This window comes from Mizuhopecten yessoensis, unplaced genomic scaffold (genome assembly GCF_002113885.1).
Source record: "Mizuhopecten yessoensis strain PY_sf001 unplaced genomic scaffold, ASM211388v2 scaffold11045, whole genome shotgun sequence".
NCBI classification, from domain to species: domain Eukaryota; kingdom Metazoa; phylum Mollusca; class Bivalvia; order Pectinida; family Pectinidae; genus Mizuhopecten; species Mizuhopecten yessoensis.
Genome location: NW_018408851.1, coordinates 1,183,382 through 1,203,335, shown reverse-complemented (window position 1 = coordinate 1,203,335; position 19,954 = coordinate 1,183,382). Strand labels below are relative to the sequence as shown.

The window sequence follows — 19,954 nt, the reverse complement described above, 5'->3', positions numbered from 1 at the left end:
GACATTTAAAACATGTCGACAGTGATGAAGATTACAGTAATAATGAAAGAGGTAAACAAATTTTCATTCAATGGATTTTTTCCGAGTGGATACAATGGTGGTATATTTCATCACATCAAACAGGGAAAACAAACACTTTCATTTCTGTTAAGATATTTTCATATGTATAACCTGACGTCATTTCTGTGAAATTGCTTGGCAATATCTATAAATGACAGATTGTGTAGCCATGTTTGCCTGTTAAAGTTAAGACTAAAAACAAGGTTTCCCTGTTTACACTATGGTGGATACTTCAATGTATTTCATCATTCACTGTATTATTTAGACTCTCAAAAGGACTAGGGCATTAAAGGTCCTTTTCAGCCTCATACAGGATTTTGAATTAGTTGTTATATTCATAATCTAGAATAAATGAAGTATGCAAATACAGTATGCAATTTCAAAATTCATGCGACAACTGGTTTAGGAGATATGGCATTACAAAGAGAGACTTAAACCTGTATTTTCATAAGAAAAATGTGTGAATATCGTCTGTTATGTGCTATTTGGTTGAAAATATGCCATTTTGAAGGAAATTAATTAAACACTGTTCAATTTTTGAAAGCCTCTGCATGCAACTAACAACAAAATATTTGACATGCTTAAACATTGCCATACTAGTGTTCATTTGTAGAAATTAAGTTTTGTTTGTCACATGCCAAGGCTTCCATTTTTGCTTGCTAACTGTCTAAAAACACCATGTTTTGGCTATTTCTGCATAGTGACGCGATTTCGTTGCTATGGCAGGGCATCTACGCATTTTCATTGGGAAAAATCTGCACCAAGAAAGATAGCCCAAATTAACCAATATGATTGTTTATAACAGAAATCGGTATATGAATCAAAGTTAAATTTTCCCCTTTTTATGAGGCAAAAAATTACCCATAACGCCCCAAGTCCTTTGTTCAACGTTTTCATTAGTCACTGTAAGTCCTATTAGCAGATATCTTTTGTAAGAAAAATATTCTGTGTCTCAAAAGTTAACTTCCTGTCAATATGCATGCAATATTGTGATCAACTGCACTGTGTGAGTAAGTCTTATCAACATGACTGTGCTTCAGAAACGTGAATTGTGATATATGGTAACTAGTACCAGTACATCTCACAACCATGTATTGATCTGTATTGGGTATACAACTATTTTTCTGATATATTTATTAAAATGGAATACTAATCAGGTTCATGAAATTTGTTGACACCTCTGTTGTGGTCTTTTATTTAATTTGTTAAATTCCACAGTCATGTAAATGTTGAAATGATTACATATAAAAAGTGTTACTTTCTTCATCTTTTTAACAGCTATGCTAAAATCTCTCAGTGGTAAAGGTAGTGTGAGTTTTAGATCAGTTATCTGAAATAGTTATATCAGCAATAAAACAAGGCCTTAAGCACTCTGAGTGCTAGTCTGATGATTAGACTTACTCATCCCCAAAGTCCAAAGGATCCGCCTTCCATATCAAATATCTTTTCTGCATCCTGTTCCTGTACACCCCACCAAGTTGACAATACAAGTTGGCAAGTCCTGCTGATCTGTAATTTCAAAATAGTGCTTTGAAGATAAAAGTAAATCAAGCAAAAGTTTGATGTTTAAATTTACCAACTTGGATTCTGAGTAGCATTTTCATAATCTTTTACATACAGGTACAATTGTCTATCAGCATTGTGATTGGTCAGGTTTTAATTTCTTGAACCAGTCAAATACCTAATCATGATATTGTGAACTTGTGCAGAGTAGATATGTGATATTAAGACCAGATCTTTTGCATTTTTAAGATGAGATTCACTCGATAAATAAGGATTTCCAACCAAATCGATGTCGGTTTTAATGTTGTCAATTTGTACCTATTTTACGTCTCGGTGTACCTATACTTTACCTGTCAGATGAAGGTGCCTAGTTGTCGATCATGCCACACATTAACACTTCAATGTTTGTGCTAGATGAACCTGTATACAAAGTGATTCCTTTCTGTACAATATAAATGTTTAAGCTGTTCAAAACGTATTTAATTAACCTAATGACAACAGACTCAAGGTCTTCTGCTAATTTCAAAACAATAAATAGTACAAAACACCATAGGAAAGTGTGAAAGCCATCATATACTAGTGAACTCTTAAGACTTGATGTCATTATTAGGGATTTTTTTACAGCTTTAATCAGAATCTTAACCTCATAATGTTCAGTTCTAATTACTTTCTTCCACTGTGTATAATTACTTGAACTGTATTTTTTTCTAACCTATTTACCTGAAAAAAAGTTGTTTTACTCCCTATAGCAACCAACCAAGTAAAAAACGACTTTGCCCTGTCAACAAGATGATGGAAAAGAGAGTTACTTAATATTAGACAGTGATGAAGAGAGTGGCTTTAATCTGTATGGTATATGTATGCTTGACTACAACACTTTTTACAGATTTTAACCATCAGTTTCTGTTGAAGTAGGCAAAATTGTGAGCCATATTCTGTACAGTAATGCATTTTTTATTTATTTTAGTGGGTTTTTTCAATTTAAACTTTCAATAGTTTAACAATTTGTTGTACACTAACACTATTTGGCTTCAGTATGACTGCAGTGAAAAGTCTGAAACTTAACGGTGAAGCTCAAATTAAAAGTTTTTGTTATAAAAAAAAAAAAATTAATTTCAATATAAATAAAACTCCAATGTTTTGGTGAAAGCTTTCAGGTCAGCTAGCATTACCTGTATGTACTAATTTAGTATAAATACATCATCACTAATGTTAAACCGTATCAACTTGAGATATCAGAGGGGAAACATTTTAAATCAGATTTCATAATGTGGCTTACACATCGAACAGTTTAGCCAAGATATAGGTCAGGATATAATGAATTGGACAAAAATACATGCCATATTTATCAAATCAATAATTCCTTGTGTTGTGCTTTTTTGTTGGATTGTCTATTTATGATACATATGTATGTCCATGGGTCTGTGGTGGGATTGATGTGACCATAGTGTTATTTGCATATATATGAATCTTTAAGGAAGACATAGGGTTCAGAGGTTAAATCAATAATCTCTTTTCATTGAGCAATAATATATGTTTTAGCTGTTCTCTAGAATAATAACATGGTAAGAGTATCGGATGTTTTAATCAGTCTTTTTACTACATTAATTTTTAATATAACATCTACTTCCAAATCTCAACTTTCATTTATTTGATTTTATCTTTGTTCAGTGATTGCATCAAGATTATTACAAAATGAACTTACACTTCTCTGAATAAGTCCCAGTCTGTTAGGTTTCAATGTATGTAATCAGTTTTGAGTCAAAAATAAAATGTTTAATTACAATTACGTTTGAATATAACTAAATACACACATAAACATTAATATGACCTAAGTACTGACTTCCTTAAGTTGACTTTCACCGTACACTTGATGCCATATCCAAAAGATGAATCAAAACTATGGTATTTCAACATGGGTCAGTTACTGGTTAATATGCAGTTTTAATTATTTTACTTTTTTTTTTTTTTTTAATTTGAACCATAGGTAGCTAGCTATACCAATAGGAGAAACGTACTAATGTTACAAATATTAAGAAAACATAAGTGATATTTTTTCTCTTTAAGATAGATACCTATGCATGGACCTGTTTATTTGCACAAACTTTTTTCTTAAATAATTAAACTTTTTTTTTTCATACAACATATTAAGCAAATTGATCAGATTTCAAGACACCTGATGCTATCTTAATTTGATTGATATTATTTCTGAGGCTTCAGAAGTGTAAACCATGAAAATATGAAAACGTATAAACTCGTTTAAAATCTAAGAAGTACATATGCATGTTATGATTTATATGGAAAGTGATCTGCTTTAGTAAGTAAACTGTATTTGTATTAAGCATGAGGTATACAAGTTAGTAAAGAAGACTACCATATCTTGTAATTTCACTTTTTCAGACAAAAATTACAGTAAAAATGTGTGTACCAATGTACCATAATAATTGAGAAAATAGAGCAAAACATATTTGTATTAACATATGATGAAAGAAGAAATAAAACAAGTGTATATGATTTGCATGCATATATACATTACGATACACCAACAAGCTACTCGGACTACTACGTACCGTGACAGTAACCATATCAAACAGCCTATACCTCTACTGATGTGAAATCTCTTTGGTGAATACATTAAATGCTTTTCATAAATTTTAAAAGTAAAGAAATCCCTTTTTTCATTAAGTCAATAAAAAATTTTATAAAGGATTTAAAAAAAAAATGATATATTGGGGAAAAAAGACAAAACTTATCTTTTTTGAATATCTATGAAGAACAAAAATGAAGTTCTTTTATACATTAATTTATAAACAAATAACATCATCCTACAAAATGTTTGTAATACAGTATTTTCCGACATTGTAATGCTATGTTTCAATGTAAATTAACAAAGAAATTGGTCACTCAAACACACTTTTATATATGCGAGACACACAAATATGGATAATATATTTAACTGCAAGGTCCAATAGGTCTGCAAAATTAGAAAGTTTGCTGCATGATATTTTCTTATTTTGATTATGACTTTGTATTTTATAAATATTTAAAGTAATGGCATTGTTGTTGGGCCAGACAAGGCATTCATTTCCAAATATCATAATGCAATGCTATTTAAAAGTACACCTGCTTGAGACCATTGATATACACACGTCGCCAGAGAATTATTCTTTAAATATAAAATAAAAAATACTGTAACATTGACCAAACTTTAAATTAACCTAGGTCTTTAATGTACTAGACTTGCAACAGCTGAGTAACATATTTCATCAACACATTTTGATGTACTCTACTCCAAACTGAAGGTAACACATTTTGGTGCACTGTACTCCAAACTGAAGGTAACACATTTTGATCTTGTACCTTTAACCGTACTTGTTCTTAATTCATTAGATTTCCTATCATGTCTCCCAACACCAATACGACATTTCTGAAAAGATCAACCAAGTGTTCTCTAACTTTTGCACCCAACGGTTTAAAAGACTGTCAATGTCAACATGTTTTAATATCTTAACAGTGTTATAAGATCACAGGAAAGTGAGGAAGGTTTTCCTACTAGAATTCCTTATGGTTTTATCACACAGGTGTTGAAGAGTGTTATTTGTTCAGTAATGTTTTAATATTTATTGTATGGTCATGTCTGCATTTATGGATTACTAGTGTACAATGCATAACATATTTTTCAAATAAAAGTGGAAGACTGTACTACTGTTGATTTGTTATCTTTGTCTACAGTGACATCAATGAATACAAGATACAAGAATTGTAACGGTAAAAGGTTGTTTCGCCCTAAATCCCGTTCGTGCCAAGGGTTTTTTCGCCCTGAATCCTGTTCGCCCTAGCTAGGTTGTTTCGCCCTGATTTTATTTTTATTTATATGCTTTTATAATAATTAATATAGCGTCGTGTTTTAAACAAACAACGTAAGCTCGGTAGAGCTATTCTTACGACGATAACAATGACACAAAATATAAACAACAAGCATCATAGATAAAAGGAAAGCACGAAGTGCTAAAGCTCCTAGGTTTTATCCGTGTGTGAGTCGCCTGCAATAAGAAGACGACAACGTTTTAAGGGATCCCTTCTTCGAGAAGTGTCGACACAAAGGTTTCAGTGCGATCACGTTTGAAAGGATGTTCTGATTTTGATGACACGTTGCACAAATACATATAGTATCGATTCCCAACTCAAGTTAGGTTTTGACCTGAAAAGAAATCAGGTATACTTGTATAAATATAGCCACCGGGCGGCTTTTGTGGATTTTGCCACAAGAAGTGTCCACAAACAGGATTCAACGAGTGAACTCGAAAGACTGCTTTGGTTTTCATGGATTTCGCTCAAATGTTTCAAGTGTCGGTATCAAAATTCGGTATGGCAGATAGTTGACATTTTGGATTAAGCCTTTATTGGTTTGCTCCTTCTCCGAGGAAAAAGATTTCGATAGTTCATTGGTTCTCCTGATGTCCAACGCCACATACGTGTACACGTGTCCAGTGAGGATTTCAAAGCATGCGACCTCGTCTCGTGCATAATTTGATGTCTTGGTGATATCGACCACAGCGTCTTAAGCTCACCAGGAATAGGTAGTTGTTACTCCTCCTTGGAGGAGAGCATTTTAACAGAAGTGCTCAGCAGTTCCGGGACATTTTTGCATATAATGCATGTTTGGTGACAGGTTTCTGGTTGTGAACAGCTCGCGCGTAGTTTGGAGGTTGTACAGACTGAGGGGAAATTTAGCCTTGTAACGACGCCAATGATACAGCTATTCCGGATCGATCAAACTCTGAACGGTAAAACCTTGCGCCGTTTCAAGTTCGGGATGCAACCTGATTGTGAACGTGATAAAAGCCGTTTCCCCTCAGGTACAGCAGTTGACCTCGCCCAATGTGTATACATTATGTAGTTTGAACCAAATGCACTATGTGTTTTAGGGTTGAGGCTAATTTTACTGTTTTCTTTGATCATTGACACAGTACATAGTTTATGGAGAATTGCAGTTTATATCAAGAGTCGTATTACAGCCTTCTGGTTTAATAAAAGATATGCAAAACAAAGTATCTTACTATTTAGTATAAAGCCCTATTTGCAGATCATATAAGTGGTTCTTATACCCATAAATGGTTAACTTTTGTTGAAAATATTTTCAATGGGACTGGATTAAGCTTCGTATGGTTGTCACAAAGCATCAACAGCCAGTACGATAAGAAACTACCTCAGGTTATTTTAGAAAGACTCGGAAGTCAGTATTTACAACCACGGTATGCTACAGTGTACCATTCTGGTAAAAGTGTAAGTTATAGAATGTTAAAAAATGTATAAAACTAGGACCCTGTATTTTTACCGAAAACACTAATACGCTATCGAACATGTAACCACCGCCTTCCTGTTGATGTTGGTAGGTAGGGCAATGTTCCTAGGGATTAAACGTATATGTTCACTTTGTGATCAAAAATTTATTTGTGATGAATACCAATATGTATTTGAATGTAGATTGCTTCCTTCTGAAAGATGTAAATATGTTCCCAGATAATATTTCCAGTTTCCAAATACTATTAAATACCGTATTTTGTACATCTGATATGAAATTGTTGAAAAACCTTTGCAAGTTACTAAAATGTGGTATCGTCTTCCTATTAAAGTCGTCTAGATGTGATGGTAAAGTAGTCTAATGATTTCGTCTTGTGCAAAGTGCTTTGTGGATTTTGCTTGGTGTTATAAGTTATTCTATTTCCATGGTATCTTTATCAAATTGGTTATTCTATGGTTTGGATAATGCACCTATAACCCATGCAGAATACCCTCCTGTGTCTGGTATACTTGTCGCCTAATAAGGTGAGCTCAGTGATAGGGTGATGAATAGCCGAGCGGATTCTATTAACAAGTTTGGAAAAAAGATGTTGCGATTATTCTGATGAACCTCCATGATGTCAACTGAGGTTTATCAGATTTGCATGATCATCTCGATTCTCTTCTTTTAATATAACTTGTTGCTTTCTTTGTTGATATCATGTTACTCTCGTTTATTACTTCTATTGCATCACAACAAACTCTTGGCACTTATTTAGTTGCTTTCGTAGCTTCGACGATTTGTTCCACGCATGGTTATATCTTCGTCTAACCTTGCTGACGTGTAAATAATGTGATGATTAAGTATTGATGTCCATAACTTGAATTTATATCAAATCTGTAGACGGGACTAACCAGCCTTCGTGCTAGAGGCTTTAAAGATCTTGTAAAGATGCAATACAATACAGTTTGTTCAGTATATGTTTACCTGGTTTGGATCTCTGAGTTGACTTACTAAGTATTAAAAAAAAAATGTTTCCTTATTTCGTGTATCTAGTAAGTATGTCAACACCGTTCACTAATAAGTGAGTGGAATAGGCCCTTTCGGCCACTTTTGATGAGCGATATAGTGTTGTAGATAGGGCACCCTATTTGTATAAAGGTGAGCGTTAGGTTACGTTGTCCTTGTGTAACAGGTCGGGCGAGTGCTGAAGGTCAGTGGACTAGAGGTTCAGTGGTGTATTTGTTAAGCGAGAGTGCCCTGATTTCGTGTAATGTAGAGATAGCAGATGATCTAAAGGCAACGTGTACTAGTGTTTTGAGATATTTGAATAATTTGAAATAATGACGTGAACGTAACGAAATTGGTTAAGCCTTTGAATGGTGTTTCCTGCATAATTATCAACTTTTCCTGTACATTTGGTCTCATCTTACCTGGAAAGCAAGGTCAACTTATTCCTTAGAGCTGCGTCCGTTGTGTCCATTGTCCGTCGTCCGACCATCATCAAATTTCGCATTAAACACTAGAAGTCCAGAGCTGCTGCAGCAGTTTTGAAGTTTGTGTCATTTCTGGGCCACAAATATTAAATGTTGTATAAATCGAGGGTGATTTTTTTGTGATGAAGGCGAGGCTCAAAAAAGGGAAGGGTCAACTCATTAGCTACCCGGTATGGGCCAAGGTCACTCAACAAAGAAGAAATGAAGGATTAGGGTGGAGCCCGATAGTTGTGAAATAAATATATGTACATTATAGTGTAATGAGGGCATTTATATGAAAATACATTTTAGTTTCATAGTCCACGTATTAATACTATACATCGAAGGAAAACATAGTGATTCTCTTTTCAAACGAGATGACTATAAAAAGGGAAAAGATGGTTCTTAAATATTGTTTGAACAATCCACTATAAACTTTAGAAAACAGTTTTGATCCTGTCATCATTACCTATCTTCTTTTGTTACTTTATTAAGTAGGAAATGTTGATCACTTTTACTTGTTCATTCTCGCTGGAAATCAAAAGATTGCCACTTTCTTAATGTCAATTATCAATTTTGTTGAAAATAATGTTTAACTTGCAATTAAGGGTTAGGAATTAATTATTTTAATAAGACGATGGACTCTTTATGATATTTTAAAAACGTTGAGCAAAATTGCAGATGATCAAAAAGTATTTTACACAAGAAGAAAGGGGAAACTTCACTGCAGTAATTTTGTCAAACTAGTCTTTCCAATTTAAATAATATACAGATTGACAATAACTGTGGTGTTCTACTACACAAACTAGTATTAAGATCAACCAATCAATATGGCCGTTACGGGAAGATGACGCTGTTTTAACAGTTATATTCTCACATGAATGTTACCTAAGGCATTATCTTGGATAGTTAATATTTTCTTTCCGTTTGGTAAGTAATTCCGGTTTATGAATAAGATATTCTTAACTGATCGACTACTCAGCCGCTTATCTATTATTGATTTTTGATCTTATAGATATGGTTTTATGAACGTTAATAATATATTTGTTAGTATAGTGGCAAAAGGCCATTTGACTGCTTTGGTCTTTTCATTAAAATGTGTTCGCAAACTATTACCCACATACGGCCATCATTTGAACGGTTTTGTGGTCAATATTTGTCTTTTGCTATCATATTGATACATTTTTTTCTAAATTCTAGGTTTTCTTGTTCTAAGCCATATGTTCAATGTATCACTTTATACTTTTTGCAAGAAAATTATATGCTCTTGAACCTAACGCTTGTTATCCAAATGTTGCTCTGCTTTCCAGCGAAGTGCATATATTGAACATTTAACCTTAATCTTATAATATAATAATATAATCGAAATACATTTGTAATGTATTAAAACTAGCAACTACAACATTCATTACCATAATGATAAAAAATATACAACATTTGATATAGCGCCCTATCTAGCTAGAATAAGCCACTCTAAAGCGCTTTACAGTAAATAGATATACAATACAATTAGCATATACATTGATCAATACAATTTATTGAGGAATTCGCATGAGCTGCCTTATTAGACGCCAACTACTAGTCATATGCCACCTAGCTAATATCTCCATATGTGTGTATGCCTGCATGTGTGCTGGAGATGTGTTGTGTTCTGTTTGTAGTAGGACTGTGCTTCCAACGGCATCATTTATAGTGCCACCTCACTTGAATGGTACAACACAGATACCGCAACATCCACCCCAGACCATTTTATACTCCACCTGGGTTGTTGGAGTCGTGTTGGCAAGAGAACAACACTTTCTCTGAATATTCCATGCGTACGACGACTTCGGGGATCGAACCCCGGCCGCCTGCGTCCAATCATACACCAAATAATGTACCTCTCTGTTACTGTAGCGCATATCGATGTCAACACACTTAAGGTCAGTACTTTGCTGCATATAAAGTACCACGTGTTTTACGGATTGATCTCACTTACGAGTACGAGTTAGAATTACATGTTCAGAAACAATTATGTGGAATGTAATATTTAAGACAAAGTTTATTCAGTATTGAGCTGTGCGCCATTATTATGATTTTAACTTTGAAATATTAAAAGTATTAAAAGGAACTTGTAATGTTAAATTATACATAAATGATTACCTACAGAAAACCATATCGAAGCATTATAGAATATATAGTAAGAATACATTTTCAGATGAATATACAGCCTTTGTGATATTAACTATCTACGTCACTGCTTATCTTACTCTAAATAAGAAGCATTGCTGCTTATAAACACGCGTGTCTTATCAATTGTGTGGGAGAATTCGCATTGATCCCATTAACACCAATATGATACGACTTCTTTCCTTTGCTGTTTGCTGTATCATAATAAAAGGTATGTACTCGCATACTCGTATACATGTTCAGTTTATCTAATTATAATCTCAACAGGAACTGTGTTTATTTGACGCTTTTTATTGTTCAAAGTGAGACTAACTACGCCCATAAACGTAGTTCTAACAACACCTGTAATTGAGAGTGCCCTGTTTATATGTACACACAAAATGTTCACAACCAACTCAATTTCATTGTCAGGTACAGTTCAACATTTAACGAACCTACTAAGAGGTCCAATCCACATCGATCTTACAATGCCCGATTGTGCTACTGAATGGTCAAATCCACATCGATCTTACAATGCCCGATTGTCCTACTAAATGGTCCAATTCACATCGATCTTACAATGCCCGATTGCCCTACTAAATGGTCAAATCCACATCGATCTTACAATGCCCGATTGGCCTACTAAATGGTCCAATCCATATCGATCTTACAATGCCCGATTGTCCTACTAAATGCTCCAATCCACATCGATCTTACAATGCCCGATTGTCCTTCTAAATGGTCCAATCCACATCGATCTTACAATGCCCGATTGCCCTACTAAATAGTCAGATTCACACCCTTGATTTCACCGCCACATCAACTTTATAAATAGTCGGATGATATATACACATTTTACACAGCCATATTGCCAAGTAATTATAATAATTATAATTCGTGACTGGTTAAATACATGTCCGACAAATAGTGAGCACAAACGTCCCACTGTCACCTTCTCATTGTCATCCTGATATTAAAACATAATGCGGACGTTTGACGTTGAAAAAGTAGCTGCTGAAAAAAGTATGTGCGTCATGTCTCAATGTTCAAATGGCGATTAGATATGTTCACCTTATTGGAAGATATCTTTATGATGTAATACAATTAACTTTATCGAGTTAATTTACATTTTATCATAAACCTAACCTGGATTAATTATTTATAAAAATAAAACACATCACAATAAAGTAGAAAGTATTTAATTGCATGTTATAGTGTAATTTTATGGAATGTATTATTGATAAACTGACGGGAGGGTAAAAATGAAAACAAAATACAAAAGCTATCTAAAAACAAGAAAGAAATCATTATAAAGTGCAATGTTTAGAAAACACTAAACTCAATCCATGTGTCCATGAAGAATGCTTCTTCTAATTACTGTGAAACCGTACACAACCATTTGTCCATGGAGAGTTTTTCTTGGAATTCTTATGAAACTGTATTGTGAAACATGTGCATGTTTAATGTGATGCAAAATGTAACTTGGGATTCCAAAATGTTGTAAACAAATCATGCCACAAGCGGTTTTCGTGCGTTGGTTATTTCTTAGGTATGAGTATTCTAGATAAATGGGATACATATATTAAGGTTACCATGCTATTTTTTTTATCAATATGACTTTTGGGTCCAAATCGTAATATTAACATTTGAATGACTTAATCACTAGATAACCTTGAAAGCTGATTCGTTGACGGGACTTTAAATGACATGTTACACGAGCACAGTTCGCAGCCAATCAGCACGCGACAGAACGATGTTCCAGATATTGAACAACATATTTAAAAAAAAAAGCGGCAAAACGTAAACATAAACATTAAACTGCGTTTGTTATGGCATTTATGATCTGTTTAAATAACACAGCTTTGCAAGCAAACAAGTCAAACTGTTCATGATGTGTTTGCTTGAAAAACTGTGTCATTCAAATAGATCATAAATGCCATACAAAACAGTTCAATGCTTAACTAAACATAACCCTCTTTATTCCCTCCCTTAATTTTAATAATATGTTACGTAACTTGAGTCGTTTCAGTGTCAGCAGATGAGTGTACCAGTTATAAAACCTTAATTGAGGACCATAGAAGTACGTTAGCAGTGCCGACAGGGACGGATAGACTTCTTTGTGATAGGGCACTGCCATTAGACTGGTACCGTTTCACTAATGGCGATATGCCAACGTCATGTGTTCCTACGTACCACTGTGGCACACAGATTCCTATTTGGCTAAATGGTCAACTCCCCACTGTCCAGGGAACGATCGTCAGCCTACAAGCATGTTTCAACTACGGTCAAGGAGTTAACCCCGCCGCTTATGGAGGGAGTACATGTTGTCACGCCTCGAAACAGATACAGGTGAAGAACTGCGGGAGTTTCAACGTATACCATTTGCCTAGAACACCGGGGTGTCCGATGGCTTACTGTGCCGGTTAGTTTTTGTATGCGAAAACATATATATAATGTAACTATGTAGAATAGTATCTTGTAATTCTTTGTTGTCTATTAAGGTGTTTACTTAGATTTAAATTGTTTACAAATGAGCTACAGATTGTTTAGAAAGTGATAAGGAGACCTTGTAATGATTTGGCAGTTAAGAGGTGACGAATTAAATGAGGGACATAAGTAAGTTTCAATTGATATAAACCTACCCCATTACAGGTAACAAACCAGTGTGCAAACGTGGACAGTCTAGCATCGGGTCGGCAAATTGTACAGGTAAGTAGATTTAACGTTTCTTCCGACAAATTGTTGTTTTTAAGCGTCAATGTCAAGGCTGTATGGTCACCAAGGCTGCCACGACTGACTATTCCTCATCTCACAGTGCTATAACTCTGACATTCAAACAAGTTCTTACTCGACTGTACAGATTTCTCAAGGAATGTAAGTCATATTAAGAACCCTCATTTTTATAATTTTTAAACTTGGATATGGCGGCTAGAGACATGAAGAGTTTTGATACATTGTACAAGGCAAATGTCGTCTATGAAATAGGGTACGTTATTTAGTATTTCTATCTTTAGGGTTGAACAACTCTATATTACATTCATGTCAATGGTCATCCAAGACGTTGAGGATTTTCATACATTGTTTTGCTGCTCTGTAGTCGACAAATAAACATTGCCAACTTAATTGTCCTCCAGTGCGTCACCATAAGAACTTTGTCTGGCGTCTTACAAAACAGAGTTAGACGGGCAGGCGGACATAGAGGGATAGAGAGAGATATCAACCTAGCAAATACAACTATAAGACCGTTAAGTTCAGACTGTGTTTTTCATTTCAGATTTGTATCCCAGAATGACACATGTCCCTATCCTAGGTAAGCCTATTATCGTCGATGCACAAGGCCATGTTGGGAGCACCTGCAGTACAACTGGCAATGTTAAATTTCCGTGTCACATCCCTTACCCCAAGGGGGAACCGGATGTATCTTTTGAGGTCACATGGATATCGAACGGACACGATCCGATCATGATTACAGGAACACAAACTCCAGTAGTTACCACCCTGAACGGCGATGACAGGGATGCTTTGCTTGATGGAAGATATATGAAAGGTCACATGGGCACAACGGTAGGCAAAACGCTAAGGATAAGGCCATTAATGTAACTGACTTTCTATTAATCTTGCTAGATCCATTTGAAAATAATGTATTTTTAAATTTAGTATCGGCAAATTTGTATATAACACCAAGAAATATTTATGCAGTGGAACATATAGGAATGAAACATTGGATATAATGTCACCAGTATTGCTGGACGGCAATACATCGCAAGCTGCAAATGTGAATATTAGATATAAACAATTATATTGTCAATACACGAGGACAAAATACGAACTTAAAGTCGGTACACACAATGTCACGTCGTAAATATATAACAACGACATAGAACTTTAAGTCGATACACACAAAACAAATGTGAAAAATATCATAACAGAGGTACGTCAATGATCGCTGTCCTACTGCACTGTGGGTTTTCTATATACAGCAACTTTCTCTTAACTTCCTTAATGATATCTGTCCTACTGTACTGTGGGTTTTCTATATACAGCAACCTTCCCTTAACCTCCTTAAGGACCCCTGTCCTACTGCACTGTGTGTTTTCTATATACAGCAACCTTCCCTTAACCTCCTTAATGATATCTGTCCTTCTGCACGGTGGGTTTTCTATATACAGCAACCAGCACTTAACCTCCGCTTGGCTACAACTATAGCATAGTTTTGCCAGAACACTTCGATTGACCAGTTATTTCAATCAGTTAGAGCGATAGTTTAACAATCGAAGTCCAGGGTTCGAATCCCAGTCTAGCACCTGCTACACACAGAACACTGTTGTTGATTATATTTTGTTTATTTCATCTTCATTATTTCTGATGAAAGTCCCGCAAACTATAGGTTTCTTTTCAGAAATTATTATCAAAGCTATAGTCATGCCGGTAAAAAAAACAGTGTCCAATACTTTGTGACAGTTTTTTGGCATTGATACGGGGATGCTTATATGCACATGTGTCTAAAATGTTAGGATCGGTGCACTGTACTATATAATGTTTACCGAGGACGAAACATCATCCTGAGGATCTCATCTGATTATTTTTATCAAATAACGAATATTGTTTAAATGAAGAAATACTTTCATTTCTATATTACAGTTACAATGCACAGTGAGATCATATCATACAAGTACACCTGGATTGAAAAGTTCATCTCTGAAAAGTAACGAATTCTGGGCAGGGATACAGGTAACGTATTTTTATAACTTTTTACATTGATAATAATAACTATTGATAATGATAATTGATCTTTGATTGTTCGCCTAGAAACACAAAACATTTTTAGAGAGATATAATATGAATGAGGCAGCAATGATCGAAATATTTTATTCAGATTCTATGTGTCAAACGCAGACATTTACGGAAAATTACTCATAGAAAAGAAGATGCTCACCCGATATAACCAGCAACTGAACAATATTTCTACTCAAATTATTCATTACTTATTACTACTGTAAAGCTCGGTCACATTGACGCCTCTTGGTTCAAAAGCAAATTCGCCCGATGTAGAATTTGTCCTCATCTATTAACCGGTTTTGTTAACTTTATGTATATAGTATCATACTAACAAGTAACTCTCTCAATCTAATACAACATTTTCTTTTCGTGTTGAATCAGTGAAATGAGCGAAACGGAGCGAAATGGAACCGTTATATATTCAATGTGTTACCAATAATATAAAAACATTAATAAGGTCACGAAAACGTATCCATAGGAAAGCTAAGCGTACTCAGAACCAAGTTCATTGGAATAAGTTTAAACAGTTAATACATTCTTGTGTTGATGCTATAAGAAAATCTAAGGCAGAATATTTTAGTAAACTAGCTGATAAACTTAAGCTTACAAAATATTCTTCACGGAAATGGTGGACAATAGCTAACAAGTTACTGGGTTTTCAAAGAAATTTTCTTCTATCCCTCCTTTATTATGTAATGACGTGGTAATTAACGATGATCAATGTAAAGCTGCGGCATTTAACAGCTACTTCTCCGAACAGTCCACCATAAATAATTCACAAGCAACACTTCCTTCAGAAAATGCATTTCCTCTCCCACATCTAGACACACTCAATATAACACCAGAAGATGTCAGCGATGCAATCAGTGTTCTTGGTGCATCAAAGGCAACCGGTCCTGACTTAATACACGGTAAACTTTAAAAGAAGGGAAAGATAAATTATGTGAGCCACTTTATTGTATTTTCAATAAGTCTATAAATGATAGTATTTATCCAGGCAGTTGGACAATTGCTAATGTGACACCCGTTTTTAAAAAAGGTGACAAAACTATTCTATCTAATTACAGACCCATTTCTCTCATAAGTATTGTCGGTATAAGCTAATGGAACGTTGTGTTTTTAAATATGTGTACAATTTTCTCAGAGAAAAACATTTTTTACAGAACACCAGTCTGGTTTTTGCTCTCGGTGACTGCTGTAAATCAAGTACTTTATATTACAAATGATATTGGGAAAGTTTTAGATTCTGGTAAAAAAATCGTGTAGTCTTCTATGATATAAGTAAAGCGTTCGACAGAGTTTGGCATGAAGGGTTGATAAACAAGCTGAAATTAGCGGGTTTATCGGATAAAATGATCAAATGGTTTGAAAGTTATCTGAAAAACAGAAAGCAAAGGGTAGTTTTGGGCGGGAAGTTTTCAGATCTCAAACATATTTCGGCAGGTGTTCCGCAGGGATCAATACTTGGGCCTTTACTATTTCTTGTTTACATAAACGATATTATAATTAATCTAAGATGTAAAAGTTAAACTTTTTGCAGATGATACATCTCTTTACATAATAGTGGGCGATCCCAAGGTGGCTAGAAATTTGTTAAATAATGATTTTAATACTTTTCAAGTATGGGCTGATAAATGGCTGGTAACTTTTAATCCAAACAAAACAGAAAGTTTACATATAAGTCGTAAAGTTTTGAAACCTGACCATGGTGATCTTTACTTAAATAATAGTGTTATTTCTGAAGTGTCTAGTCACAAACATCTTGATGTTGGATTTCGTCAAATCTTTCATGGCATGTTCATATAAATCACATAATAGAATCTGCTTCAAAACGTCTAAATGTATTAAGAAAATTGAATTTCAAACTTGATAGAAATTCTTTACAAATAATGTATTCATCATATATTAGACCAATTCTGGAATACGCTGACATAGTCTGGGACAATATATCAAATTATCTAAGTGAGAAATTAGAAAGTGTGCAACTAGAGGCAGCCAGAATCGTTACAGGAGGTACCAAATTAGCTAATATAGAACTTCTATATAGAGACACCAAATGGGAAAAACTAGCAGATCGTCGTAAAAAACACAAATTAATACAGTATCATAAAATGGTCATCAAAATATCGCCGAACTATCTATCTTCTCTAGTCCCTTCAAGAATTTCCGACAATACAAGAAGATCCGATTTACATCAGACTGTACAAACACGATCATACTTATATAATGAATCTTTTTTACCTTCTTCAATTCGCCTCTGGAATGAACTACCGCTAAATATTAGAGAAAATTCATCAGTTAAGGTACTAAAAACACATCTGGACAATAACAGTATCAGACATGCACCAAACTATTTTTATACTGGTGATCGCAAAGGTCAAATACTCCATGCTAGACTCCGACTCAAATGTAGCTCATTTAACCAACATTTATTCCACAAAAACCTTTCTGACTCACCTTGTTGTGTTTGTGGCTTTCTGATAGAGGATAACTTTCATTTTTTATTATTTTCGTAACAGACAGGAGTTCTTATCGTATATAATCTTAAAATACAATATTCATGACAATGTAGATGATCTTTTATGGGGTGATCCCACACTTAATGATAGGGAAAATGCAGAAATATTCATTTCCGTGCAGAACTTTATCGTCAACAGCAGCAGATTTTAATTGCTATTGCATATTTAAATTAGTTTTTCTTTACATCACTGAAGTAACTATTTCTATGTGATTCCCTAGGAATCTTTATCAATCAATTTTCTTGTTATTCCTTACTAAGTAACAGCTCGTTGTCAATGTCTTTTACTACCAATCAAATAATGTATAATTACTATTTTTCCATTATTTAAATGATGTTTTGTCCGTCTCATCAATGATGTGTGTCAATGTCCATGTACATTGCTGCAACTGTACTAGATGAGAGGAATTGATATAAGCTTATAGCTTGTTTTCCGATCCTCGTTGTATCTATACTGTATTGTAATGTAGTATGCAAGAGATGAAATAAAATATTGTTTAAACAAATGTGTTGCCGCAAGTTTAAGGAGCAGCTTTACACATAGTTTCGGTTATCCAATGAATTCTTGAATTGCAATCGAGTACATTTTGCATTGTCGGCATCGCCAATTGTCCAATTTAACCTGAGTTCAATCGAACACAAATATATGTTCTCAAACAATCTAAACAAAATAGAAGTTTTATGCTTAAAACACGTTTTTTCTCAATCCTTTACTGTATTGTTTCGGTCTATATCAAAATATAGAAATGTATAATAATATAATAATAACTTCAGACCGAAAATCAACATTCCTGAGACAAATACTATAGTCAATGCAATCCTGGGACATATACTATAATCCATGCATTCCTGAAACACATACTATAGTTCATGCATTCCTGAAACATATACTATAGTCCATGCATTCCTGAAACATATACTATAGTCCGTGCATTCCTGAAACATATATTATTATACCTCTACTTATTTTACACTATACAAAAGTAACCACATAAACAAGCTATTTCCCCTCTAACTGCATGCCAGGGAAATAGTTCGTCTGGAGGGTTGGGATAGTTTTGAAACTATTTCCCTCGAAACTTGCGGGAAATTGAGTGACGTCGTGGGCGGGGCCTGACCGAATATTGACCAATCAGCGCAATCGAATTACGTCGGCAATTTCCGGCCAGCTGAGCCGGTACTTTCTGGACCGACCTTTACCTCGCATTGTTGTTGACAGACGACAACAGAAATGGCGATCCCCAGGTTTTCTGTGTTGGACGAGAGCGAATTGTCGGACATATTGGAGGCAAAAGACAATTGGAACACAACAAAACAGTACAGGCATCCGTTACATTGCTCTCTAGCTACCTCACTAAAAAGGGTTTGGATATCGCGGACATGGAAACGGGCACAGTGGAGAGTTGTGAAGGCGGGCTTCAACACCACTGTGATCCAGGGTAGTTATGGTGGTTGTTCATAAAGTGTCCCAACTGTTGAAAATTTGTTGTCTAATAATATTTAGAATATTGTAAGGGAGTGTTTGTATCAGTATAATAAAACAGTTGAAGGTATATCCCTCATACCCATACTTTAACTGTTAACTATATATAGTCCATGCATTCCTGAAACACATACTATAGTCCATGCATTCCTGAAACACATACTATAGTCCATGCATTCCTTAAACACATACTATAGTCCATGCATTCCTGAAACACATACTTTAGTCCGTGCATTCCTGAAACATATACTTTAGTCCATGCATTACTGNAAACATATACTATAGTCCATGCATTCCTGAAACACATACTTTAGTCCGTGCATTCCTGAAACACATACTATAGTCCATGCATTACTGAAACAAATACTATAGCCCATGCATTCCTTAAACACATACTATAGTCCATGCATTCCTGAAACACATACTATAGTCCATGCATTCCTGAAACACATACTATAGTCCATGCATTCCTGAAACACAAACTTTAGTCCGTGCATTCCTGAAACACATACTATAATCCATGCATTCCTGAAACATATACTATACCCCATGCATTCCTGAAACACATACTATAGCCCATGCATTCCTGAAATACATACTATAGTCCATGCATTCCTGAAACACATACTATAGTCCATGCATTCCTGAAACACATACTATAGTCCATGCATTCCTGAAATACATACTATAGCCCATGCATTCCT

The 19,954-nt window shown here is 34.7% G+C and overlaps 1 protein-coding gene across 1 annotated transcript in view; it reads left to right on the top strand.

Annotated features, from left to right (window-relative positions):
• The first annotated feature begins 10,620 nt into the window (after window positions 1-10,620).
• LOC110464993 (von Willebrand factor D and EGF domain-containing protein-like) overlaps window positions 10,621-19,954 on the top strand; it is a 28,528-nt gene continuing 19,194 nt past the window's right edge. Inside the window, exons 1-5 of the mRNA XM_021520531.1 lie at window positions 10,621-10,702; window positions 12,500-12,892; window positions 13,123-13,179; window positions 13,745-14,034; window positions 15,112-15,201. Of these exons, the coding sequence (XP_021376206.1) occupies window positions 10,657-10,702; window positions 12,500-12,892; window positions 13,123-13,179; window positions 13,745-14,034; window positions 15,112-15,201 (876 nt within the window). The 5' untranslated portion in view covers window positions 10,621-10,656. The remainder of the gene's footprint in view (window positions 10,703-12,499; window positions 12,893-13,122; window positions 13,180-13,744; window positions 14,035-15,111; window positions 15,202-19,954) is intronic.